This window comes from Eschrichtius robustus, chromosome 8, assembly GCF_028021215.1.
Source record: "Eschrichtius robustus isolate mEscRob2 chromosome 8, mEscRob2.pri, whole genome shotgun sequence".
NCBI classification, from domain to species: domain Eukaryota; kingdom Metazoa; phylum Chordata; class Mammalia; order Artiodactyla; family Eschrichtiidae; genus Eschrichtius; species Eschrichtius robustus.
In genome coordinates, this window is record NC_090831.1 from 3,218,518 (window position 1) to 3,244,995 (window position 26,478).

The 26,478-nt window shown below is 45.3% G+C and overlaps 1 protein-coding gene across 1 annotated transcript in view; it reads right to left on the reverse strand.

Moving 5' to 3' along the window:
• COBL (cordon-bleu WH2 repeat protein) overlaps positions 1–26,478 on the reverse strand; it is a 270,206-nt gene that overhangs the window by 50,362 nt on the left and 193,366 nt on the right. Inside the window, exons 8-9 of the mRNA XM_068550231.1 lie at positions 18,500–18,638; positions 15,377–15,547 (exon numbers count right to left, since the gene is read on the reverse strand). Coding sequence (XP_068406332.1) covers positions 15,377–15,547; positions 18,500–18,638 — 310 coding nt within the window. The remainder of the gene's footprint in view (positions 1–15,376; positions 15,548–18,499; positions 18,639–26,478) is intronic.

The following is a 26,478-nucleotide window of genomic DNA, read 5'->3' on the forward strand; positions in this document are numbered from 1 at the left end:
CACACACCCGTACTGCACCTGCTTTCCTTTTTAGATCTCTGGTTACACCAGCAACAGTGGATGGAGAGTCTGCCCATCTGAGCACAGGCCTCTCTAGCTGTGTGGTCTTAGACAAAAGGCACTCTACTTTTCTGGCCTCACTTTCCCTTCTTTGTAAACAGAGGGGGCTCGACCCTAGGAATGCAGTAGCTCGAGCCAGCTGTTTGTGTGACCGGCTGCAACATAATATTGGCATAAACTCAAAGCCCTGATGTTTATTTTCTGTACTTTTGTACAGAAAAATTCTCCTTGAGATGGTCCACCAGTGGGATAATCAGGGCTTCCTGGTGGTTGGAAGGAGTGGGGAGTGGGAGGAGACACTGTTTATCCTGGCACCTCCAGCCCTGTTAATAAGCCGCCTCTTCAGCTGCTAGACGATCCAGCAGGGAGGGGAGGGCAGAGGGCGCTGCCCCTGCAGATGAGCCCAGTGCTGCCCTGGCGCCCCGACCCCGCCCTCCAGGTGGCAGCCAGGATCCTGCCTGGACCAGCGGGTCTGGAGTTGGTGAGAGCGGAGGAGGCGGCTGACCTCCTTTCAGTGAACTTTGTAGCAAACTCATCTTTCTGCACCCACTCACGCCTCTTTGGCAGGAGAAAATGATGCCATGGAGAACAATCTTTCCTTTCCTCTTGAAAACCTGGATGGAGGAGAGATGGCTCCATGGCCCGTGCGTGCAGAAGCACGTGCGTGGCGGCGTTTCACCGATACCGCGTCCAAGGTACCGCTCTGGCTGAAAATGTTGTGACTGGTTTTCCCTCCCCGCAGATCAACGTTCAACTTTATCATTACAGTCATCATGTCTAACACTTTTCTAATTAGTTGCAACAGAGCTTTACTTCTCAATTAATTTAGAATTTTGGTTATTAAAAATTGTTTTTCTAGCTTTCCCCATTCGATTTACAGTACTGTCATAAGGTAACCTATATAGCTATGTGTATAATGTTTCATGTGTTCATACACACACACACACACACACACACACACACAGGTTAAAAATGATTACAGAGAGATGAGGAAACCTTTGAAGGTGCTATATATGTTTACTATCTTGATGGTGTGGTGATGGTTTCATGGGTGTGTACAGGTGTCAACACTTATTGAAGGATATACTTTCTTTACACACATGTAGGGCTTCTGTGTGCCAATTATACATCAGTAATACTCTTAAAAGATAAAAACTGCTAATTCCCATCAATTTGATTCCCATATTTCAATTTGCAATAGTAAAAGGAAACTTACAATCCACTACTAGATACGAAAAATCTCAATTTAAAACCATTCGCTATTATTTGATATTCACGGGACTTCATGAACACCGTCTTCACGTACACTATTTCTGTCCTCTAGCCCCAGGGCCCTAATGCAGGCCATTTGTCCAGGGAGTGGCTGTTCAGGCCTGGCCCGCGCTGCCCTCAGCAGGGTCACACTCTACCTTATTTGTGTGACAGCTGTGATGGGACGGGGGTGGAAAGGCAGATGCACAAGGCAGATCCCCCCTACCCCGGGCATCCCCTTCCTGGCTCTGTCAGTAACCCTCTGTGGGTGCAGATTTGGGGTGTGCCTGCCACTGGGGGGTGGGAAGAAAAGATTGAGAGAGAGGTCGTACATCAAAGGCTCCCAGGATTAGGCAGAAACGTCCATGAGAGAAACCAGCCAGAGGTGCGAATACTCCCTACTTCCAACCTGAGCTTTATCCCCCTTTCTTTGAAACTGCAGCCCTATAGGTTTATGCTTCATTTTCCCACTTTTGTCCACTACAGTCAGGAGCCTGATGGCAAGACTTCATCACTTTCCCCTCCATTCTCTGACTGGAAAAACCATAGCTCAAGAATAACCATAGCAAAGGAATTCCCGGCTGGGCCGTGGAGATGGTGGGGGGCATGGTGCCCATTGAGTTCTGGGCCCCGAAGGCATGAGCGTTCTTACACATTCCAGAGGAGACAGAATTTCAAGGCCAATATGACTTAATATTGGCAACTTTACCTGGCAAAGAGGACACATCTGTGGGCCAGACATGGCCATCTGCCATCTGGCTTAGGATTTGTGCTATTAGGAAGTCTTTATATCCCTCATTACCACGTCTTATTCATACGAAAGATATGAGGATCTATTTTCTCTTTAACCCTAGTTCCTCACACACCAAAGAAAAACGTATGAGATACACTGGCTGTTGCGTTCTGATTTCGGTCACACGTTTGGTCACTTTCCCCCTCATTTTCCTCCCTGAAAACCGGAGGGTAGATTTATCACCCTGGAAACAATGTAGCCAGCCTAAATAGTCTCAATAGTTCTCACCTCTTTGGTTTTTTTTTTTTTTTTAATTGCATTTTTTTTCTTTACTGAAGAACATTTTTTCTTTGCTGGAGGCAGATACAGCCTTCTGAAGTTTACACAGCTCTGCTCATAGTAATAAAAAGTTTATTATTTTCTTAAGAAGAAGGAAAAAGAAGGATTATATAAAGCATTTAAGGGCAGAATAAACACAGAAAGTGATGATAAATTTAATCTCACAGTTTCCTGTGAAGAGTTTTTGACAGAAGTGTTCTGTGTTGCTATTGGTGACAAGTAAAGCATGGGAACTCAGCCCGCGGGTAACTCCAAGTCTCATTTCATTTCACACTTGGACTCTCATTTTCACCAGTGTTTGAAGTTTGCTTCGTGTTGCTTTACCATGGCAACTAATAAGGAGCAAAACTATTTTGAGTTTTTCTCCTGCTCTACATTCCTTGGGTTTGAAGGATGAAATAGTTAAAAACACACACGTGTGCTCGCATGCACACACACAATTCAGAGGGGAGAGAAGAAGTAAGTACTCTGTGAGTGGATTAATTCCTAGACAATCGGTCGTGCCTTCAATACTTGTGTGGAGGGGCTCTTACTCCCCGCATAATATTTGGAAGATGTAATCCTATCTCTGTTACAGAAAAGTTTGTTTTGCCGTGGAAAATGTCAGTCTGCATATGGGCATGTTTTGGATCAGACTACATGAATTATGAGAGTTGTGAACAAACAGTATCATATGATGGACCCAAATTAACATGGAAACTGAAAATTAGCAGTCGATAAGCATTGCAAACACAGATGTAATGCGTGGTTGATTATAATGGGTGATAAAATACAATACCAGTGAGGAAACTGGAGTAAGATTCTCCAAATTCTTTCATCTGTAGTACTAGGAGTATTTATTCACCACGAAATAATCTCTGAATTTTCATAGGAAAAGGTCAAAAGTACCGGTGAAGTGACATGGCAAACATTCTCAACTAATGCAGTTTAGAAATTACAGTGTGTTCCACTGCCCACTGCTGACACTGTCTCTACGGTGAAAATGCAAGAGTTTAGGGCTGGTGATCCCGAGGGCGTCCCTGGGAACCTGCATGGCTAGTCAAGGCTCGTCAGTCACTAGGGCTGCTTGATTTGTGTCTCTCTGGCTAGAAAATGTGAACCCTCACAAATCTGTTTTTCTTTTAGTTCGACTCTTGGTAGTATGTGTAACATGATGGAGACAAGAAACAGACGGTTCTCCTATTGGCTTACAAGGAGAAGAGATGACCCACAAAGAGGGATGGATTCTGGGCTGAGCCAGAAATGGAAACCTCTCAGAAATGCAAGTGCCTCGAGAAAAAAATATTTAACCAAATTATTTTGTCTGGTTCCTAGAAGATTCTGATGCTGGGTAAGCACAGTGTCATGACACACGTGGATCTCTAAAACTTGTTCATCGAATTGCCCTGAATTTTACCCAGCTGTGTGAGAGACCACCTTGGTGATAGAGAACCCTGAGGTGTTATCAAAAATCTGTGTCTTTGGCTAACTGCGTGATCCAGGACGTCAGGGGTGCCCTGGTCGCATTCCATTTGTCACATAATTCGATCGATCTCCATTGTGTTTGTTCCTTCCCACCCCCAACATCTGTGTCCTCTGTTTTTCATAGAGTTTGGTACATTTTTTGTATTACATTTTCTGTCCCCCAACCAATAATTCAATGAACAATATCACTTTCTCCTGTTCTTCTCCTAACTTTTTGCCTTAAGACTTCCTACCGCCATCTTTCTTCAGCGTAATAGCTACTTCTTACACAAATGCTTCTTGCTGTAATTATATACAATCTTCTACAATCTTTAATGTCTGGGCCATAAATCCTGACGCTTTCCTCAACATTTAGGTAAACATTACCTTTTCTTGTTTAGACTTTCCCCACTTAATGATTTAAGGTCAAATGACTGCTACTTATCAGACGATAGTTCTTTATTTCAATGCAAAAGAAAAGCACTTTCTAACTTGTTCTATGTTTCCTCCTGAGTAATTTGTTTTTTTCACCAACACATGGCACTAGATTGGTTATACACAGCTCTAGCCATATATTTCTAGAAGTTCTAGCTTATATTTACTAGTAATACCAATATCAGCTGCGATATTTCCTACATCAGTTATTGCTACCATTCTCATTGTGATCAAGCAGACAACAGTCATACAAGTAAAAAACACTCATTTTTTTTCTCACTTTGAGCAGTTAACATTTAAAAAACCTTTTGGAGAGAAACATGATAAGCCTCTCCAATTCAAATGTATCTTTGCACAATAATAAAAATTTATCAAAGCAAGCAAGTCTTTTTTCCTAAGCCCTGAATTTTCACATGAGTATTTTCACCTGCTCTGTCTTACAACTGCTGCGGTGACCAGTTCTCAGTGACTGTGTGGGTTTTCTCAAGATGGGAGAAGGACCTTCGTCTCTAGGAAGAGCAGGCAACACCCCTACATGGACATGGTAGCTACACCCTCGGGCATATGCTCCACTCGTACAAACCTCCGGACTAGCATTTATCAAATGGACCCATCGCTACTTCTTTTCTCAAGTGAGTCATGGTAAGTAGAAGCCATGGGCAGAGGTCATGTGCTACTCACTCTAACGGCCCCCAAAGACCCCTAGCATCAAGCAAGTACCCCGTGTTTGGTGAATCAACGAAGTGAGACACATGCTTCTCTTCCTCTGTTTTCTTCTCATAAACCCTCTAAATGGCAGGGGACACAGTAATAGGAAAACCTGGAAAACATCTACAAAAATGTTATATCCTACCTATCCCGAATGGATACCTATAGATCATGAGTTGTGGGTCCTTACAGGTTATATTTATAGTTCCTGGGCTTAGGCACTTAGTTTTACCAGAAAGATAGACTATTTCAGTTCTATCCACATTGCCCTTGCTGGTCAATTTATGGACACCATCTAGTTGAAAGGAAAATGGAGAAGAAATTCTGTATCTGAATATCAAACAAGAAAAATATGAATTAATAATGAATTCAAATAAAGCAAGGTTCTTAATAAAAACATATCCACGTATCAATGAAAGGGGAATTTCAGACAGGTCAATATAATCAACCTAGAATTTACATATAGAAGTCTTTACCTCCTACAAGGAAATATGAACCTTGGTCAGACAAATCTCTGTTGTTTATGCATTTATATGTAAATTCTAAAGAAAGTAAGTTGCGGGTGTACAAATGAGCTCTTTTATGCTGACAGATGGAAGATCAACAGGAGAATCAGAGTCAGGACAGCAGAGGCACAGGGAAAAGTCAGAGGTACGGAGCTCCAGGAAGGGGCCGTCCGTCAGAAGCGCTTGGCATGGGTAGGGAATGATGCACAGCAATAAACTGCGGGGGGGAAAATAAACAGTAAAATATGAACGCAAACTCTGGCAAAATAAATGTCACCCTTCTCATCATCAAGGCCCTGGGGATTCAGCACTGCATAGAGAGTGAGGTGTCGGCCAAATCATCATATTATTAATGTTTCCTCTACTTCCTTTCTTTTTTTAAAACTTTAATTTATTGTTTTTAACTGAAGTATAGTTGATGTACAATGCTGTGTCAATTTCAGGTGTACAGCAAAGTGGTTTAGATATATATATATGTGTGTATGTATGTATATATACATATATATATATATATATATATATATATATATATATATATATATATATATATATATATATATATATATATATATATGTTCTTTTTCAGATTCTTTTCTCGTATAGGTTATTACAAAATACTGAGTGGAGTTCCCTGTACTATACAGTAGGTTCCTGTTGTTTACCTATTTTATATATAGTAGTGTGTATATGTTAATCTCAAACTCCTGATTTATCCCTCCCCCCCTTCCCCTTTGTTTTCTCTGTCTGTGGGTCTGTTTCTGTTTTGTATATAAGTTCACTTGTATCTCCCACTTCCTTTCAGTCTTTGACTATGTCAGTTATCCAAAGGGCCTGTTGATCCAACGTACACAATTCTGTCCTTGGAAGAGTTATATCATCAGCATCACTGCACTCACTGTTGTCTTGGAGGTTTTCTAATAAAATGATATGGATTTGATACAAAACCTTAAAGTCCTTGCAGGCAGAGACAGTGACCAGCTGGTAGGAAAGCTCCTGGAAAGAAGTCTAAGTTGCTTTCAGAGCTCTAGGGAAAAATAGATAACATTGCTTCCCAATGCCCTCAGCTGCAGATCAATCAATCCAGCCTCGACAATGTGGATACTAAGCAGGGCTCAGGCATAAACTCAGAAAATACCGATTGACTTACTGAGTTGGAGACAGGCATCAACTGCATATGCATGTTGACCTGGGCCTTGCTCTTTTCCGCAGTGAGAGACTGACCATCTGATGAAGGGCCATTGGTTGCATGGAGTGGCTTAAAGCCCTGAAGGCCTCGAGGGTAAGGGATTAAAACAAAGGACAGCCATGCCTAAATTCACAGAAATTTATTTATCTCATAAAAATCCTTAAGACAACAGGTTAGAAGACTATTGTCAGTAAAGAAATGATGGGTTTATAATCCCTATTCACTTTTTAACTAATAAAATAAAATAATGATATTTATTAAGAATCTTGAACCATTCTTGAAAAATCAAGCTGTCCATTCCTTACTTCCAGGAAGAACTTAAATTTATGTGAACCCAGAAAGAAGTTCTTATAACTCTTGATGTAAAAAAGTTGGTTTTTACGCCAAAGCTGAACTTAGCCTGCAAATTAAAACTCTGAGAGACACAGAAACCTGTTTGATTATTTGTGTCAACTCACAGCTTGAGCAGTGAACTAGGAAAATAAAAAATAATATTGTCATCTGTTTTCTTAACTAAATAATTTTACTCCCTTTCAGCATTCCTATTTATATGTTATTCCTTTGCAGTGGGAGGCTGGTATGGTAAATGGTTACTCACCAGCTCTCTGGAAAAAGTAAAAGGGATAAACAGACAGATAAAGTTTTACTGATACAAAGGATGGGTAGCACAAAATTTACAAGTAATAATAAAATATGCAATAGTCTTTGTTGTAAATTCTATATGACCAATTGATTCTCACAGAATCCTTTTATTAATTTTTGTCAAATTATTTTATCTGTAGTCAGCCTATTATTACCATTGACAAACACGTGTCTTTTTGACACAAATGTGGATTGATCGTTTTATGTTAAGGAGTAAGATGAACATGAAACCATGAAGACAGATGTTGGAATTCGGCCTCTTTGTCAATCACATGAATGACCTTGCTGAATTGAATAGTGGTTTTTGGAAAATGGAAGAACTATCCTTCAACTTTGGCGGGATGGGGTGGGGTGATGCTTTTCACAATGCATTGGCTATTGATAATATGCTGTTATAATTAATCTGCATTATTAACATTTCCCAATGTTACATCCTACACCTGGACAATTAGCACACAATAAATCCAGCCCTGATTTGTATAGCCTTTGCCAATGTCCATGGTGTAAATGTTCCTTCCTTGGTTGATTTCCAGGTCTCATCAGTCACTGAATGTGGTGCTGAGAAGAGGTGTGCAGTGGTGTGCTGTTATATAGCATTTTCACTGTTACATATTATTGAATCATATTGATTCAACGTACATAACCTCAAGAACACAGAAATAGTAAAATGTAGTAAAATAATTAGAAAGTGGTGAGTTTTTAATATGTTACCTTTGTTTTTAATATTATTTAATTTTAAGCTTACATACTTTACTTTTTAATAATGGTTCTACTTAGCAACTGGCTTGCAAAATTCCTAAAATTTCAACAACCTGCTCTCACCAGCTGGCGTGAGCCAGGTCCAGCGCATACGGGCTCCCTGAGTTGTCACTAAGTTCTTCAATTCTCTCTCAAGTTAGGAACATGGTAGCTTGTAAATAAAGGGCTAAAAGATAATTAGCAAAAGGAAATATGTTCATAGGGTTTTTAAAAAAATACTGTACATAACTCTACCATGATTCTCATTGCTTTGCTTCTAAGTAGTATTCAATCTTTAGTTCATATTGGGTAGATTGAATGGTTTCAATGGTTTTCAACCATAATAACAGGCTAAAAATTCAGTCCATTTTCAAAATGTATTCTGAGCAGGGACAGACTCTGCTCCCATAGTCACTGACTTCCTTCCTTTTATGAGACGGGCCATTTGCTCACCACGCAGTTCCTGTTTTCCTGGATGCTGTGCCCTTTCCCATGGCAGCAGGAGCAGCTGCGTGGCTGGTTCTCTTGCCACAGAAGGAAAGCGGCAAGTATACCCAAGACAAGGGCAAGAGTGCTTCCCTGGGCTTGCTCTGAAGTCCACACACCTGTAGGGTTTCAAGGGTGCTTCCAGGACAAACGAGACTCCCAGAACTGTATTTGTGTCACAAGCTTCAGGATTAACTACTTTGTTTGGAAAGGGGCCAAGTGTTGGTTCCAATTGTAAAGTAAGATGTTAGGTGACTTTGAAGACTATTGGTCCTGATATAAGGCGCATCAGTGAAGCTCCTGTCCTGTCCTCTGTAAGCTCTCTGCTCAGGCCAGCTCATGGTCGGGGAACTGAGATCCCGCATGCCACATGGCACAGCCGTTAGCGAGGCTCTAGTCTGGGAGTGTGGGGAGCTGATTAAAGCCATTTTGCCAGTAAGCCACAGAGCCGGGCCCAAAATATTTCTAGATTTTCAGATCTTCTGCTGAGTCACACTGCCTAAAATGTGAATTATTGTTATTATTAATTTTACATTGAGCAAATTACTATCTTCTAATTGAGAATGGATAGTTTATTTCTCTCATTTTATTCCCCTAATTTAGAATTTCCTTAAAGTTCTTTAGAATGGGACACTTGTTCACAAATTGAAAACCAGTCAGCTAGAAACATCACAATGGTTGTCACAGTGGTGCTTTAACCTTACATGTCATTTAGAACAGGAGACAATGGCCCTGTTTCCCTCTCTGCCTTTAAAATCCTTTGTCAATTACCTTAGAAAAGTATACCCAAGGAAAGGCTGATTTCCTCAAGCCTGGTGTAGGAAAATGTATAAGAAAATGACAGTCATTGGACAGTTTAATTTAAAAAATATAAGACAAATTAAGGATCTGTAATTTGAGCTCTCTGTGCATTGATTTTTAAAATCCCCAGGGTCTTGTCATTAAAATAAGTAGCTAATAACTTGTTAATAACTTAATCATAACTAGTACTGCAAATCTTGTAAACAAACAATTCAGTGCAACTAATGGGATAGACTCTACCATCATGATCCACAATGAAGGTTCAACTAAAACCGAAATCAGAGAGCGAGCTGGTTAGAAAGTTATGGGGGGAAATCCATATGCACAAATATACTGGTTTAGACATGCACCAATGTACTTGATTAGATATCTAAAGGTTAATATGAAAGCTTATTAATAAGAAACAAAAAGATTGAAGAGCATAGGCCAAGGAACTACTATTTACTGTTGTTACAATTATGCAACAAAAGCTCAAACACATCACCAAAGCCCCATTCACGGTGACCTTTGTGCCATGAGGCTGAGACATCACCCAGCTTAACCGTTCTTCTCCCACGTGTGCACCAAGCATTCACCACCTCAGACTCCACAGGCTGGGCTGGCCGTGGCTGCCAGGGAGAGAGTGACAGCCTGGACCAGGCCAAGGGACCTCAGTCCTGCACCGGGCAATGCAGAGGCCAGGTTCACCCAGCTTCACACTTGCCCTAACCAACTCTGAAGAGGCTGCATTTTGTCTATCCTAAGCTAGGCTCACCTTGGAAGAGAGAAAATGATGCTTCTTAGAGCAGAAAGTGATTTTAAATGCGATACAGGATTCCAAAGATTGATTGGTTGAACACCCAACTTCACTAACCCTATTCTGTTATCCTCTTGGCTACTAAGATGATCAAGAAACCAAACCCTTTAGTCTCTGGGCTCTAAGTGAGCACCTTCTAATGTCAGGAGCATTTCTAGTAGTTCCTTTGGTTTGTCAAAGCAGGAAATGGGAAATGTAGGTGGGCGCCAGGCCTGAACTGAAACTGCCCCCGAAGGAGGACGGTGCCCTGGTGATTTCTGCCTTTCAGGTGTGTGGTCACACTGCTTTGAGCCACGCGCCTGGCCTTCACTGCCGGCACACAATCCTCCCTCTGCACTTGCTCACGACACATCTTATGTTCTCCAGACACAGGATGGAAACCTCAGGCTACAACTCGTGTGTGGTGAACACTGCTGGCTATTGATGCAGTGTGCAACCTCCACATTTCCCAGCGAGCAGAGTTCCTGTACTGACCAGCTACTCCCACACAGGCAGGGAAAGCTGACCCCACCCCAGCTGTCAGGAGGCACCTGACTCACTCCGGGGATTCCATCCTCACCCAGGGACTGGGTCAGCACCAGACCCAACCCTGGTCCATGAGACACGAGAGGAACTCTGCAGCTGGGCGTTCCTGGGAAAGGTTCCCTTTTCCTATGAAACTATTAGAAAAGATAGTCTCTCCTCCTCCTCTGAGACTTCCAGTGTCTGGATGGGATGCAGGGAACAGCCACGGCGCCCTGGGTACCAGCCTGAGGAGGAAGCCAACCCCAAGATGATCTAGGGAAAGCCTTGATGGCAACTCTAGGCCTCAGATTCAGCACTGAAGTCTGTCCCACCGGGATTCCTAATGAGATAAGAGATTCCCTAACTGAGTAGGTTTGAGATGGGAGTTTTGCAACCTGTATTGATTATCTATTGCCACAGATCAAATGACCTCAAAACTTAGAGTCTTCAAAGCATAAGGATTTACCTCACAGTTTGTGTGGGTCTGGAAGCCGGGATGGCTCAGCTGTGTGCAATCAAGGTGTGGACCAGAGCTGTAGTCTCACCTGCAGGCTCTACTGGGGAAGCTTCGCTTCCAGTGTCACTCAGTGGCCATGGCAGGACTCAGCTCTCATGGTCAGTGGACTGAGGGCCGCTGGCTGGAGACTCCCTCGGTCCTTGCCCCGTGGACTCTCCGTAGAGCAGATCTCAGCACGGCAGCTGGCTTTCCTCGGGGTGAGCAGGTGAGAGGCTCCAGATGGAACCCACAGACTGTTTCCACCTAGTCTCAGAGGTGACAAGTGACTTCCACTACTGCTGACACATTCTACTCATTAGACACGAGTCCATGTTCAGGGGAGGGCTACACAAGAGGGTGAACACAGGAGGTGGGGGTCATCGGGATCCAGGGTACCACAGGGCGTCTTGACAGACGGACCTGACCAGGAGACAACTGAGGAACGGAAGCCCGGGCTGGGATGCTGAAGGCGTGACTGCCAAGGTCTCCGATGCAGTGCTGACGCTATGGAGAACATCGTACAGACAGACCTCAGTGCTGGCGCTGGATGCCCTTTAAGACCGTTACAGCCTCCGAGTAGCTTCAACTAGTCGGGTAGCCCATACAGGCCTGTGTAACAAGTACAGTGAGAAATGGATGAACACCTAGAGGACAACAGGAGGGAGGGGTGGCCGTGCCAAAGACCAAAGGGCTCCTGGGCTGGAGCAGGGCGAGCACAGAGGAGACCCCTGCCCCTGACTGTGCGAGAGTACGCAGGGCTCACATCAATCTGACATCCAGGCTGGGTCCCCCCAGAGCTGGCGGAGGGGCCGGCCGCGGAAGGTGGCCTCTTGGAGCTGAACAGATGCATGAGGGGATGGTCATTCTACCTCTTCCGACTACAAACTGTACATTGGTTCAAAAAGAGCTCAGGAGATGCAGAGAGATGTGGCACTGACCTGGAACACACGTCTCCTCCTGTTTGCTTCTGTTCCAGGTCAACATGGTCTTAATGACCATGAGTCAAGTGCTGCTAACACTTAAAGCATAAAAATAGGAAAGAGGATTTGTCCTTGGGTCAGGGCCTGGGGCCCACCTGGTGCCCAGGTCAGCTGGCAGAAGGCCGGGGACAGAAAGGATGGTTGGGAGCCGTAATGGGAACCCCAGCAAAGCCACCAGGATGGGAACCAAGATTCTGCAGAGGCAAGGCTCAGGGACAGGGGGACGGCTGGAACAGAAGGTTCTGGAATGGGAGAGATCAAAATAGAAGGTGTGGTATGAGGACCTGTTTCACGTCTTCCTTGCCACCTTCTCACATCTGCGTACAAATCCAGTTACTATTAATTCATTGCTACTTAAGTCTTTCCATCTTATCTTTGGCTGTGCTGACTGGTTTTCAAGAAAATGTATCTTACCTCTTTGTAATGACCTAAGTGGGATATGCCACCTGTGGTACAAATCACAAAGAAGGTGCGCAGCCAAAGGTGTCCAGTGGGAGTCTCTGGCATAGTGGGAGGAACGTTCGGGGTGGGGGCAGGCAGAGGCTGAAGGTCAAAGACGCCATAATGTCGATTCCTGCTGGACCCGTTCCACAGTGAGACCAGGGGCCAGTGATGTAGCTGCTTCTGGCTCAGCTTCCTCCTTACAGAGTCTCCCCAGAGAGGGTGGAGCGAGAACTCGCCCGGCCTCCAGGTACTCAGGTCTGATTTCCACCACTAACACATCGTTTCTTAGACAGAGAACACAGGTCTAACTCCTGCTGAACTCACGAGGAGACACACAAGAGCTTATGGCTGGCATATGAAAGTGTCTACTGAGCTCCCATGGCTACAAATAGATGCAAGTCTGATGGGCATGCAGGTGAGATGCACATGCCCACAAGGGGCGGAAATCACACCCGACACTTTACATGCCAACAATCCACAGCTCCCCAGAGACGAGGGAGAGCAGTACCCAGATTTCAACGTGGTGTAAAAAAATAAAACAAATGACAACAAAGGAGTCGTTTTCCCTCACTTTTTTAAAGACCTGAATCAAGGCAGGTGAATTGCTTTCTGCCTGGCTAGGCAGGCGATTCTAGTTTTTCATGCTGTAAACAATGTTCGGGACAGTCCTGCTAAATAAAAGCTCCAAGCTGGATGCATTAACCCCTGGTGCACACGTGGTCAGGAGGACAGGGCTAGGGGACAGGAGGGGTCCTGCTATGCCTGGGCCAGGTTCTGCGTGGTCCTAACACTCACGGGGCCCCGCTCTGTTCCCCCCGTGCTTCTGTGCTCTCTTCCTGGCGTTTCTGTGGGTGTGTGAGAGGGGATGAGAAGGGAAGGAGGGCAGGTGAGCTATGTCCAGGGCAGGGGAAGGTCCTTGGACATGCACGTGGGGAGAGGAGGACATGGAGAGAAGTGTCCCGGGGCAGGAGAAGGAGACGGAGCCTCCAGGCAAGAAGACAGGGGGCCTCCTCCTCTGTCTGAGGCTTGTTCATGCTCTACGCAGACCTTTGTTGGAAAGGCTCCCAAGGGCGGGGATGGGATGTATTTCCTCAGCGCTGGAGAGACCCAGGGGGAAGCTCTTCTTCTCCAGGCTGCTGTGGGCCTTTAAAAGCTGAGGACCTTCCTGGTGGTCCAGTGGTTAGGACTCTGAGCGTCCACTGCAGGGGGTGCAGGTTCCATCCCTGGTTGGGGAGCTAAGATCCCGCATGGCGCGCAGCGCGGCCAAAAAAAAAAAGAAAATAGCAGCTGCTAAATCTTGTCCTTGGTCTCCCCAGCAGACACCACACGCTGACACTGTCCCCCCAAACCCAGGCAGGGGCCCGGGGGAAGCTGGGGTCTGAGGGTTTACATAAGGTCAAGTATAGGGCAGTCCGTGGGCCTGGCCATCCCATCCTGTTAGGCCCCCCGAGCTCCTGGGCTGTGGCCACTCCTCACTGCCGAGGGCCACCCTCTCCCCTAAGCCCTTCCTCCCTCACGGGCTCCCCAGGGGGGACAATCCATGGTGAGGACCACAGGAGCGGCCACTGAAAGCTCATGGCCTCAGCCTGTGGGGCTTCAAACCCACTCTCTTCAGAGATGACACAGCCCCAGAGCTGTCTAAGCCTTGGTGTCATCTTTCCGACTAATCTGTCTAATCCTCCATTTCTGAATCCCCGACAAATTTCATTTGCATTCGGAAACATGTCCAACGTCAAGATGATCAAACAGATTTTGAGGATGGAAAAGAAGTCTTTGTGAAAAGAGATAAAATGAATCAGGATTATTTTGCCTAGAGAAAGTTGGTAAGTAATCCAACGATTATCTTCTTTCCCCAGAAGCTGGCGGGGAGCTAGCTGTCATTTCCAAAGAAGACAGAAAAAGATCAAGTGGTTCGATGGTGGAAAAGGATGAACTTCCTAACCAGAGGGCTGCATATCTCATGTGGGCGCCAGCCGCTCCCTGGGCTGAATGCATAGAGACTTTTCACCACTGGGAAAATGTAGCCCTGGACGGTACCTGCTTTATAAGGCAATGTCCCTGCACAGCTCAGGCATCCTGACGGAGGGATGCACCCAGGCTCGATGTCGTGTGTGTGTGTGTGTGTACAGTGAAATATAGAGAGCTAATATCCAACTGGAGGTGGGAATGCTATACATGGTGCTTATTAAAGTCCAAAAGAAATCCCAGGAAACAACGAAGAAAGCCTGATCTCAGACAGGGTGTGACAAGAAACAGAAACAAAATGAGCCTTTAATTCTGGCTGTTGTTAGACTCAAATTAAGCTGTTTCCTCTTCTGGTGCCTCAGTCTCCCCTTCTGCGGGACTAACGCTTGGCCACTGGCTGTAGGGTTCAAAGATTTTAATCCGTTAAGTCCCCCCAGCTCTGGAGCACAGCCCCCTTGGCATTCACAGCTGGCCTGAGCAAGCTTAGCAATACAGCCTATACGATCGCATCATTGCTGTGCTGTGCTGAGTGGGCCACCTGCGGGCACTGAGAGTACAGTTCTAATTTGAGGGACATTTATTTGCTCCTAGCTGGCTGTCTCCACCCACACGATGCAATTCTGGCTGAAGTCGAACCACAACATGAATGATTAATGGGTTAAATCGTTCTTCACGGGTACCTGCCTGGCATTCGGGGTGCATTCACTGTTAACCGGACACACTGCGTTGAGCGTTGAGAGAGAAAAGCTGGAGGGAAGAGGCACACACATCCCCAGGCAAGAATGGAAAGTCTGGAAACCCAGCGCCGACACCGGAGACCAGAGAGGTGAGGCGTCGACACAGATGAAACGAGAGGCACGTACGTGTGGGTCTCAGGTCGGAGGCCTCGGAAACAGCGCCTTCCCCAGGAAAGCCGAGAGGCTCTGCCACGTCTGTGTCAGGAGGAGGGTAGGGCGGGGGCGGGGGGAGCACTAACTGGGGGGGGCCCCGAGCAGTGCCTCTGGGAGGCTTCTGTGGCACCTGCCGTCCGACACCTACGTGGAATCAACAGGGATTACTTCAGGAGGTTAAGCCCAGAGGCCCTCTGTCTCCAGTGGAGGGTACGTCACCATCACTCAACCACACCGAGAGCTCCAGATGCAGACACACCTGGGACCAAGGGCAACCACACTCAGCACTAAGCCCAACCTCACCCGACATCAAATCCAACCTCATCCGTCACCAAATGCAGCCACACCGGGAACCAAATCCAAACACACCCAGCACCGCATCCAACCTCACTCAGCACACCAAATCCAACCTCTCTAACGTTTTAACATTTTATATACGTAGGGTCCTATCCTTGGGTTATTTTGAATATACTGCGCAGTTGCCATTTGTTTCTGAAAGGCACAAGTATTTTTAAAGGCTGAAATTATTATGAAAAGGTCCCTAAACAGCTCTGTCAAGTTAAAAGGAACCCTTTTTCTTCACATTAGTCTTTTTCAGGTTCACAGGTTTGTGTTTTAGCTTATTCTTGCTGCTTACATCTATTACCTATTACAGATCCAATAACCCCTAGTTTGATTTACCTCTTTAAGCCCATTTATACTATCAACCTCTTCCATTGTTTGCGGTAACAGTTTTTAAACTTTGTTTTGAAAAGGATCCTGGGCTGGAGAAAGGGTGGGGATCTCCCCCAGGCCAGTCTACCTCTCAGACCAGCCGAGCAGCCCTCTTTGATCTGTTCACATTGGGAATCTATTTACAATTTTCTATAGAAATGGTTATCTTCCGCTAATAAAGTTTTTGAAAGTTAATGACAACATAACAAATGATAGGAGTTACTAGTATCATAAATTGTGTTCATGATTATTTCTTTAAAAAATACTGGCTTCAACCTCTAAAGTTTAGAATCTTCTAGTAATTAATAGAGTCTACACTTCATGCCCTTCATCAGACTATTAATAAAAATATTAAGACATCATTTCTTCATCAAGAAATATATCCATTATTCTTTCTCTTGCTTATAGTTCTCTAGACTTGGAAAAATATTAATTTCCTCATATATACATATCATTTCCTCCCTCAAAGTGCAAATAAGCAAGGCGTCTGAATGAGTGTGGTTTGCTTGGCCCAGGTAAGCACCTGACATGACAAGCCAACCCCAAGGGCAAGGCAGGTAGAAGAATATCCTCTCTACTGGAAGGCTTCTTTTTGTTTACCAAGAAATTTGGGTCGAGACCCAAATCCAGCCAGCTGCAATACTACTTTAGTGCAAGTTCCAAAAATTTTTTAAATTTCTATCTCCAGCCATCTGAATACAAAAAGAAGTTCAGCATATTTTGTTGTGGTTTGGGCTACTTTTTCAAAATTATTATCTTTTAACCTAAAGCCAAGACTTTGGTTAAAAGTTCTGCTCTGGTGCCATTGTACTTTTAATTCATGGGGATTTCTGATGGGGATGGAAGTCTGCTTTGAAATGGCCACCAAGACCGCTGACCTCAAAAAATATTCAAAGTTATTGACAGGAGGAAGGGAGCTTCTGGCCTCCTCCTCAATCCACAAAACAAAAGTCTGTGGACCAGAGAGAGACTCATAGCAGTTACTACCACCCATACCTCCTCTTTGTACATGTTCCTTAGAGAGGGAACTGTCCCTACCCTTTTCACTTTAAAATGCCCATCTCCCTTTTTCTGAGACCCCTGTGAGTACCAGCTGCCCACCCCCAGGCCAGGCTCTCCAAACTCGTTGGACACAGACCTTGGTCCTTCAAGGCTGAATCGGGAGGTCCTTCCAGGGGTTAAAATGGGCTGTCTGGCCTGGAGGTTGGCAGGATTCACCACATCTACACTACCCTAACCACGGATGCTTCTTAGAATTTCAACAAGGACTCTCAATCTGAGTTCATCATCCACTTATGAAAAGAGTGGGGAGAAAACTTGGAAGGCAGAATGGGAGTCTCATTATGAAAAGAAAAAAGAAAAAGAAAAACAGGTTTATTTGAAGGAGCTTCTGATCACATTTCCTTCAAATCAGATAGATAGTTTTTCCTTTGGGAAAGACGATGGACTGACATGAAATATTGGCTGTATCTCCTTAGCAAAATCGATTCCCAGGCTGTGAAATGCTAAGACATTAAAATCGAGGTATTGGCCAGGGGGAAAATGCTGACCAACAGCCAAGTAGCTCTTATGAAAGGTTTAGGGACCAACAATGTGACCACTTATCCCTGGGCGTCTTTTCCCTTTGGGGGCTGCAGCCATGAGATCAACGGCAAAATGTGAGGCTGCCTGGGGGGAGACTGAATGGCACTCCTGTAATGGCTGAAGCACTTGCGTCAGGGGCTTATCTCGGTCCCTACATAAATGAAACAACAAACACTGAATGATTTTAGAATAAAATTGGCCATCCCTGGCTGGTGGACCTAGAGACCCCCATCTCTTCTCTCCCTTGTAACATGAGGGGCTAGGATATCATGGTCGAATACGTCTCTGCTCACAGATACCAGGATTGCACCCTCTTTACTCTGGCTTCTCTTTTTCTCAGAGAATACCATACAGGAAAGCTCTATAAGTGGAGATCAATTTCAAAAAGGGTGCTCAAAAAATGACTGAACTGTTGTCACATGATCTAGTGTATAAACGCCCTGGGGCCGAGATGTCTTTCACACCAGCATCCACGGGCGCCATCCTAGGACTCGTCCCCTTCCTTCCGGGAGACGCCGTCCCCCAGCCACACCCACCAGCTCTCCAGCTCTCCATCACTCGCACTCTCCGAGCCTCCTCGACCACCCACGCCTTTCCCACCTTCTAAACGCCCGCATCACCCCCAGAAACTATGCCTGTAGGATATCCTTGGCTCACAACCGTTTATTTCCAGACTTTCTTTCTTTCGCCTAAATATTTTCCGAGTTAATGCCATCACGGGGGAAGCCACGGCAGGGGTGAGTAGCAGCGCTAAGATGCAGGCCAAGCACCCAGAGGCGCGCGGACGCCATCACTCACCCGTCCTGCCTTTCCTGTCCTCCTCCCTGTCCTCCGTGCGGGGGGGCACCAGCGGGCTGGACGGCGGGGCCTGGGGTGGAGGGGGAGCTGGTGCACGCCTCTTCTTCTTCTGTAAGTCCATCTGTGACCCCAGAGACACCTGTGAAGCACAAGGGAGGACAAACAGTCAGTGTGAGGGTGGCTGGGCACGTGAGGGAGCTGGCCGGCGTGACGGGTACCCCGAGGAGGGCTGGCAGGTTGCCAGTCCCCTTCCTGGGGCTCATGGGCAGGCGGTGGAGGCACGGGTGTGAGGGCTTGCTGGTTGCCCGGGAGTGGCCCTGAGGGGGTCCAGGGATACTCAGAGATGCCCCCCAAGACCCCTAGGTGGCAGGGGGCGGGGGCTCTGCCCCGTATTTCCTAGGGGCTCCAGGCAAATCAGAAGACTTGGAAATCTCTCCTCAGTGTAAATATGAGAAAGGGGATCCTGAGCTCTCACTTAAATGCAAAGACGAACTATTCCTTCTGGAAGCTTCACCAAGGGCCCCATGATGTGCCCCTGCAGAGGAAGGACAGAGGGCATCTCTGGCCTTACCCTTGGCCTTTCTCTCGCTCTCCTGCCCCTGCAGCCAGGGTAGCAACTGTCCACAGGCCGACCGCCCCGCACCCAGAACCACAGTGGATTTGTCAGCCCATGGGACACCGGCATATGGGACACCACGCTCCCAGCCAGCACGGAAACCCAGCTCCTCTGGGAGACTCAACGATGACAAATGCACAGCTTCTGAAGGCGGCTTGTTAGGATCGAGCAGGTCTCATTGTTGAAGGGGAAATCCGTTTTGTCTGCAAGGCTGGATTCACTGATTCCAGGTCTCTGTTCCTGAAAGGGTGCAAACGGTTCCTCTCCTCTGCACTACAGACAAAGCTTTCCTGCATCCACCGTCACTGACGAAACCGCATGTAAAGAGCACTGCACCGCCCGCAGAGGATGTGCAAGGCACGACAAGATGCCTGTGCTTGGTTCCTGCCCTGCGGGGCTCACAGCAGCCCCGGGCCTCCAAGTCCAAGGAGGCCCTGGTCCTCCAAGTGCTCGTCCTGGGAGGGGTGCTGCCAGCACCCCCTGCTGGGCTTCGAGTCCTGCTCCCGGAGCCCCTTGGTGTACCACCTCAGGCTCCCAGTGGGTGGAGTGCGTGTCTCCTCCTCCCAGGGAGGGCGACCTCCTCTTCCGGGCTGTGTGCCTGGTGCTGTGTGTGTGTGTGTGTGTGTGTGTGTGTGTACGTATGTGTGTATGTGTGTGTACGTGTGTGTATGTCTGTGTATGTATGTCTGTGTGTGTATGTGTGTGTATGTGTGTATGTGTGTGTATATGTGTATGTGTGTGTATGCATGTGTATGTGTGTGTGTACGTGTGTGTGTGTGTGTGTGTGTGTATGTGTGTAAAAGGTCTTTTACAACTTCATCAGTAATACATATCTATTGCAATTTTTTTTTAATTATAAAAGGAAGAAAAAAAATCCCTTAATTGACACTCGGATTAACTACTAACAATTGGCATACATTTTTCTGGTCTTTCTGTTTTCTTTTAAAGTCATATTTTTTCTATCCTTCTACCACAATACATTATATCCACCTCCTATACCTTTAAAATTCCATGTTTTATGAAAAACATGGACATGAAAAGGCAAACAGTACCACAAGGCTTAGAGTCAAACCCGCAGCTCCTAGCCCACTCCAACAGCAGCCACTTCAAACTACTTTTCGTCTAGCATTTACTCTGTTTTTCTACATAATGAGCTTATTCTGCTGTTTCTTGACTTTTTCCATGTTAGATTTTGGCTTCCTACTCCAGAAGTTCTTTGAGACACAGGCTCACACACAGACACACGACCCCACACATACTTTTCCTCCCCAGTCTTTGAAAAAAAGTTAGAGCACAATATTCAAATTAACATTCACTATTTAGTTATCCATATAGAGTTATAATAGATATTATAATTATGAAAACAGAAATTTTCTTCAAGAGCAACTTTCTGCGGCCGAGACATATAATGTGTATGTTGACTACATTTTCTTTCTAGATGAACTTTCGTTTTCTCTGAACTTGATAACTGATTTGTTTTCTTACTTTTTCTTCTCACTGAGTTGTTTCCTGGAAATTCCTTTACACAGATTTTTTATCCTTTGCTTCCTGGATCCTATGCCTTTTTAAAATTCACTTCTTCATTTTAGGGGGGCACTTTCTATCAGCTTTCTGAGACAAGATGGGTATGGGGTAAAATTCTGAGATCTTGAAAACCTAAAAATGTTTGTGTTCTCTTACACTGAGCAGTCAGCATGGTACCTGTGAGGTCTACACTGGAAAGCTCTCTCAGGATGCTCAGCTCTCATTCCACTGTCTTCCAGGCTGCAACCCTGCAGTGGGGGCACCCCACCCCCATCCCAACCCCAGGCTGGCTGGCTATCTTCCTTCCACAGGCTTGAGCATCTTCTCACTCCTTGAGCCCTGGACCATCCTGGCATGCCCTGGGTGAAGCTGCTTTCACCCTCTGCTGGGTCATCCATGGACCCCAGCCATCTGTACATCCTGAGATTCTGCAGAATGTTCTAGTGCTCTTCCTCAAAGATTTTTTTCTTCCTTCTCTTTTCTCCTTTCTTTCTGGATTCCAATTAGTTGAACGCTGCAAGTTCTAAATCAATTTTCTAATTTTTCTTGAATATTCTTTTTTTTAATTGAAATACAGTTGATTTACAATGTTGTGTTGATTTCTGCTGGACAGCAAAGTGATTCAGTTATAGATACATTCTTTTTTATATTCTTTTTCCATTATGGTTTGTCAGAGGATACTGAATATATTTCCCCGTGCTATACAGTAGGACCTTGTTGTTTATCCATCCTATATATAATAGTTTGCATCTGCTAATCCCAAACTCCCAGACCATCCCTCTCCCTGCCTATCCCCTTGGCAACCACAAGTCTGTTCTCTATGTCTCTGAGTCTGTTTCTGTTTCATAGATAGGTTCATTTGTGTCATATTTGAATATTCTTGACTAATTAACATTTTTCCCTCCTCTCTTAGAAATGCCCTTTATTTCATTATCCAACTCTTCTGGCTTTTAAATTTTCGGTTACTATATTTTAAATTTCCAAGTGCTCTTTCTTGTTATATCTTTTTGAAATAGCTTCATGTATGTTTCCTGGATACATTCTCTTCTCTTTTCTCTCTGAGGCTGTTAATTTATATCTTTAAAAATATGTCTTTCTACTCAGCCATAAAAAAGAATGAAATAATGCCATTTGCAGCAACATGGATGGACCTAGAGATTGTAATACTAAGTGAAGTAAGTTAGAGAAAGACAAATATCACATGATATTGCTTATATGTGGAATCTAAGAAAATGATACAAATGAACTTATTTACGAAACAGAAATAGACTCACAGACATAGAAAAGAAACTTACAGTTACCAAAGGGGAAAGGTGGTGGGGAGGGATAAATTAGGAATTTGGGAGTAACGTACACACACTACTATATATAAAATAGATAAACAAGGGAACTATACTCAATATTTTGTAATAACTTATATAGGAAAAGAATCTGGAAAAAATATATGTAACTGAATCACTTTGCTGTACACCTGAAACTAACACAACATTGTAAATCAACTATAATTCAATAGAAAGTGTCTTTATTTTCATTTTCTTTTGTTATACGCACTTTTTCTCCAAGTTCCTTTTTGCTCTCTTTGTCTTGGCCTCTTGCCTGTCACATCCTGACCTTGCCTCAATTTCTGGTGATACTTGGCCCACTGATCCTAATTAAGCGTGCTTCTGTGGACAGGGTCTGTGGACACTCATGGGGTTCCGTGCGGGTACCTGGGAAGAAATCTGGTGAGCTCACTGGGGGATCCCCAAATATCCATATCGGTAGGATCCTCTCTTCCGACCTCCTGCCTGCAGGTGGCAGCTGGCCTTGCAGAGTAGGGTCCAGTGGGAAGGCCTGGCCTCTCATGCAGCCCTGGGCTTCCCCCCTCCCTGACATCCTAGAGTCAGTCTCTCTCCTTCTTTCTTGTCTGGAGTTCATGGGCAGACCTGTGGCTGTCCATGGCCGGGTGGGGCCTGGAGGCCTTGCTGCTTCACAGCCAGACAGCCCGTCCTTGGTCAGCAGCTCTCCTGCCCACTGCTGTGCAGAGGACTCGCATCCCACCGTCCTGAGTCTCGTGGAGGCCGGGCCCCTTCTGATGGCCTCTCCACCCGGCCTGCACCTCTCAACTTCTTCTGCTTTGCTAGGAATTTAGCACCATCAACTCATTCTAGTTCCAAGTGTCTACTGACAACTGTCCTTGTTCCTTTTCCCCATCTCTTTGCCGTCGTGGACTAATGCTTTTTGTTCATTTTAATGGGGTTTTGAGAGGAGAGAGCTAGACTAGCTCGTTCCATCAGCCACGTTTTCCCATATCTTTTAAAGGCTGCCCAGTACTGCATGGATTCCTGAAGCCACAGTTCATTCAATTCACTCCCTCTTTCTTTGGTGGAATATTAAGACTGTGGTTTTGGCTATGACACATTAAACTTTGTAGACCTCCTTTATCTTTCCCATATGTCTTTTTCTTTCTGTTCTTTTCCTTTTTTGAGTTTCCAATACATTTCTTGACTGCAGCCTCTGAGGTAAGGAACATGTAAGACTGGAGGAAAATCAGACTCAAACACTGTTTCCCAACGTTAAGAATCCCTGTCACGTGGTTGCCTCGCACTGAGCTCGGGATTAAAGCCACCAGGACTTTTTGAAATAAATGGTTTCCACTTTTCTGTTAGTATCTGCGCACTACTCTGGTCCTTGGTGCTCACTGGGGCCTGGGTGCCCGGGGCGGGGGTGTGTGGCTGGGCTCTTGGGATACCCTGCTCGGGGGGGACCCTGGTCAGGGGTGGGCTGCCTGCTCTTATCTCCACCTGTCATAATTCCGTCTCCCCCTTTTGTCCAGATGCGGATGATGACGTGGAAAGGCAGACAGCCTTGGCTCTGGTACCCGGGTTTCTTCCTTCAGGGCTGACATCCATCCATTCGTTCGTCATGACGCTCAAATGCTATGGCTCTGCCTGCCTGTACTATTTTCTTGTACACGTTTCTCAATCTCGTCTTAAAAGATGGCGAGAGACCTCGTCATTTGTTCACTTGCTCTTTCCATTAACCAACAAGCCACTGTTGATTCCTTATGCTGTGACAGGAATGACAGTGGATTCAAAGACAGATAAAGCTCCTGACCTCACACTGATGCCCGCCATCGAATGAAGGAGAGAGAATTCTATAACATTACGTGATCTTCTTTTGGCTGGAAACACTGCCAAGAGCTGTAATTTGGGGCTGACTTGGGGACATGGTTTCCTCTGTGAGTTCACGCTGGTTGATCAGCGCCCGCTAAGCTCCCACTGACGTCTGTATAATAATGACGTGCTCCGGATTCTGCCGAGTGCCAACATCGAGTGGGAGAGAATTAAAAAAACAAATGGATCAGGGAAGCAATTCTGGCTCACCAGCTTGGAAAAGCAATTTTACCCGTTGAAAGAAAGTTCTGGCTCACTCCTTGTTACAAGATTTGGAGAAGCATCAAGACCCTCAAGCCTTTGCCAAGATGGCCCAGCTTTGCCCCTGGCTGTCCTTTTCCCAGAGATAATCACAGCCACTCAACAAACAATGGCTGGTGACGATGTGTTTTCCCGGCACACGGCTACTCCCGATCAATTAAGGTAATGTCTTTGCAAAGTGTTTTGGCAAAGTCTGAGACTCCAATCAAGACAAGATCTAATGGGCAAAAGGTTTTTTTCTGCAGCTTTTGTTAGTTTAAGGTGTTTAAACAAAAGTGTTCTGGTAGATGTATTTACAGACTTCTAGAAAATATTGTTAACATTGGCAGCAACGGAGATGTAGTAAACGTTTACTAGGAGTGCCAACAGTATCTCATACGACTACCTCAGAGAGGTAATTTCACTACCTCTGTTTTACAAAGGAAGAAATTAAAGCTTGTAGAAGATTACTTGCCCAACGTCAGACAGCTAACAAGTGGGCGGAGTGGAGATTTGACATTGGTTTAAACCATTTTCCTCAGGTCTGGAAGAAATAACTCCTTCAGTTTTGAGTAGAAATGTCCATTCCTATGATTCCATAAGCAACTAAAACCCAAGGAGTCCTCATTGTTCCACGTGGTACAGTATCCACTTGCTGGATACATCAGAAACCAACCTATGCTTTGCTTTAGAAAACAGTGTTAAGGCCCAAGGCCTGTCTTTAGCACATTCTTTGAGGAGCACTTGAAATCTAGTCCTGCTCACTTTCTAGAACTTGTACCTATCACTGTTTTCCTTCTTAGAACCAGGACATGCCGTGGCCACTTTTAGTTAGGCAGGGCTAATTTTACCCTGCATCCCCTCTGGTGACCAATAGCCAGGAAGCGTTCCCCGATGGCAGAATCAGAGCCCTGGATTTCTTGGTTTTTTTAGAAAGCATCCGTTCCACTGTGGCTGCTTTGGTCTCTGAATCTCATTGTGTCGGTCATGTGTAATGTGACTAGACTCAGAAAATTGTTTAAGAGGGAAGGGAAGTTCTGATGTAAAGAGATTGAGTAGGACTCTCACCATGAAACCCAGGGCCCCTGTCCCCACCTTGGCTTCTGCACCTTGCTCAGGGCGAAGCACTTGGTAGGAACATAATCAAAAGTGACTGAATGACTGTGTGTGTGTTTATTTTCTACACTCCTTTATAGTTCTCATCTACACGCATACACATTTTCACATTATTCTTGGAGGAAGTGGACATATTCCTCTAGGTTTCAAGTGTCTAGCTACAGGAGACACATCACTAGATTTGAGGGTCTATGTTATGGAATAAAATTAGTATGGTTTTCAGCACTTTGCATCGACCTATGTGTTCATTTGTTCTTTAGTTCATTCTTTCTTCCATGCATTCCTCCATCCATCCATTTGTCCATCCATCCATCCATCCATCCATCCATCCTTCCATCCATCCATCCATCCATCCAAGCACATGGGTACTTGGTACCAAGCTCCATGCTAGGCACCAGGCACACAGAAGTGAAAGAAGGAAAACCAGGGGCATTTCTTTCAGCCCCATTGAACGGATGGCTCATGTGGGCTTGACTGTGCTTTACTGGGTCCCTGCTTCCTTGCCTTTTCTCAAGCTGTTCTTTCGGCCTGGAATGCCCTTCCTTTCCCAACGCTTCTATCAATCTTCTGCCCCTGCTGAAATCTCCCTCACTCTTTACTGCTACTTCTCAGAGGAGACCCCAGAAGTCCCCTGGGTGGCAGTTAGTCAGCCCCTCTTCCTGCCCAGATGCAGGAGGGGAACATTACTCAGAGGAAAATCCTTAGCTCCCCGTGCCTTGGTTTTTGCTCACTGCTGCCATGCCCAGCTCCCCTATTTGCCTCTGAGTTCTGCACAGTAAACGGCATGATTTATTAGTTTTTGAATTTCCACAATTCCTAGCCTAGTGCTTTTGTGCTTTAGGAATCAAATGTTTGTCGAATACAAGAAAGAATGAAGCAGGCATTTTATATAAATGGAGCATGTTATGGAAGGAATTTACAAATATGAGAGCCTGTAAGCACAACACAGCCCTGGCCCTGTATTCTCATTTCTGTTTTGTGCAAAATGAAAATACTCTATTGCTTTTACTCTGACAAATGAAAGTCATATATGCGCACTAAAAACAGTTCAAATAATAAAGGGGCATATAAAGTACTAAGTGAAACTCCTACCTCACCTCTAGCCCCAAAAGATAACCTCTGTTCAGCCTGATGTGTGTCCCCTCAGTCTGTTTTCTGTGTATCTACGTATGTGAATATTTACAAAAATGAGGACATGCTCTCTTGATGACAACTGCTTTTTTCTCCTGTGATGCTGTCCATTGTTGGCTGTGGATCTCTCCAAAGTCCTGAGGACAGGAAGGGACCACCCCTGCATGGACCACCCATATTTACCTGTCCTCAAGGTT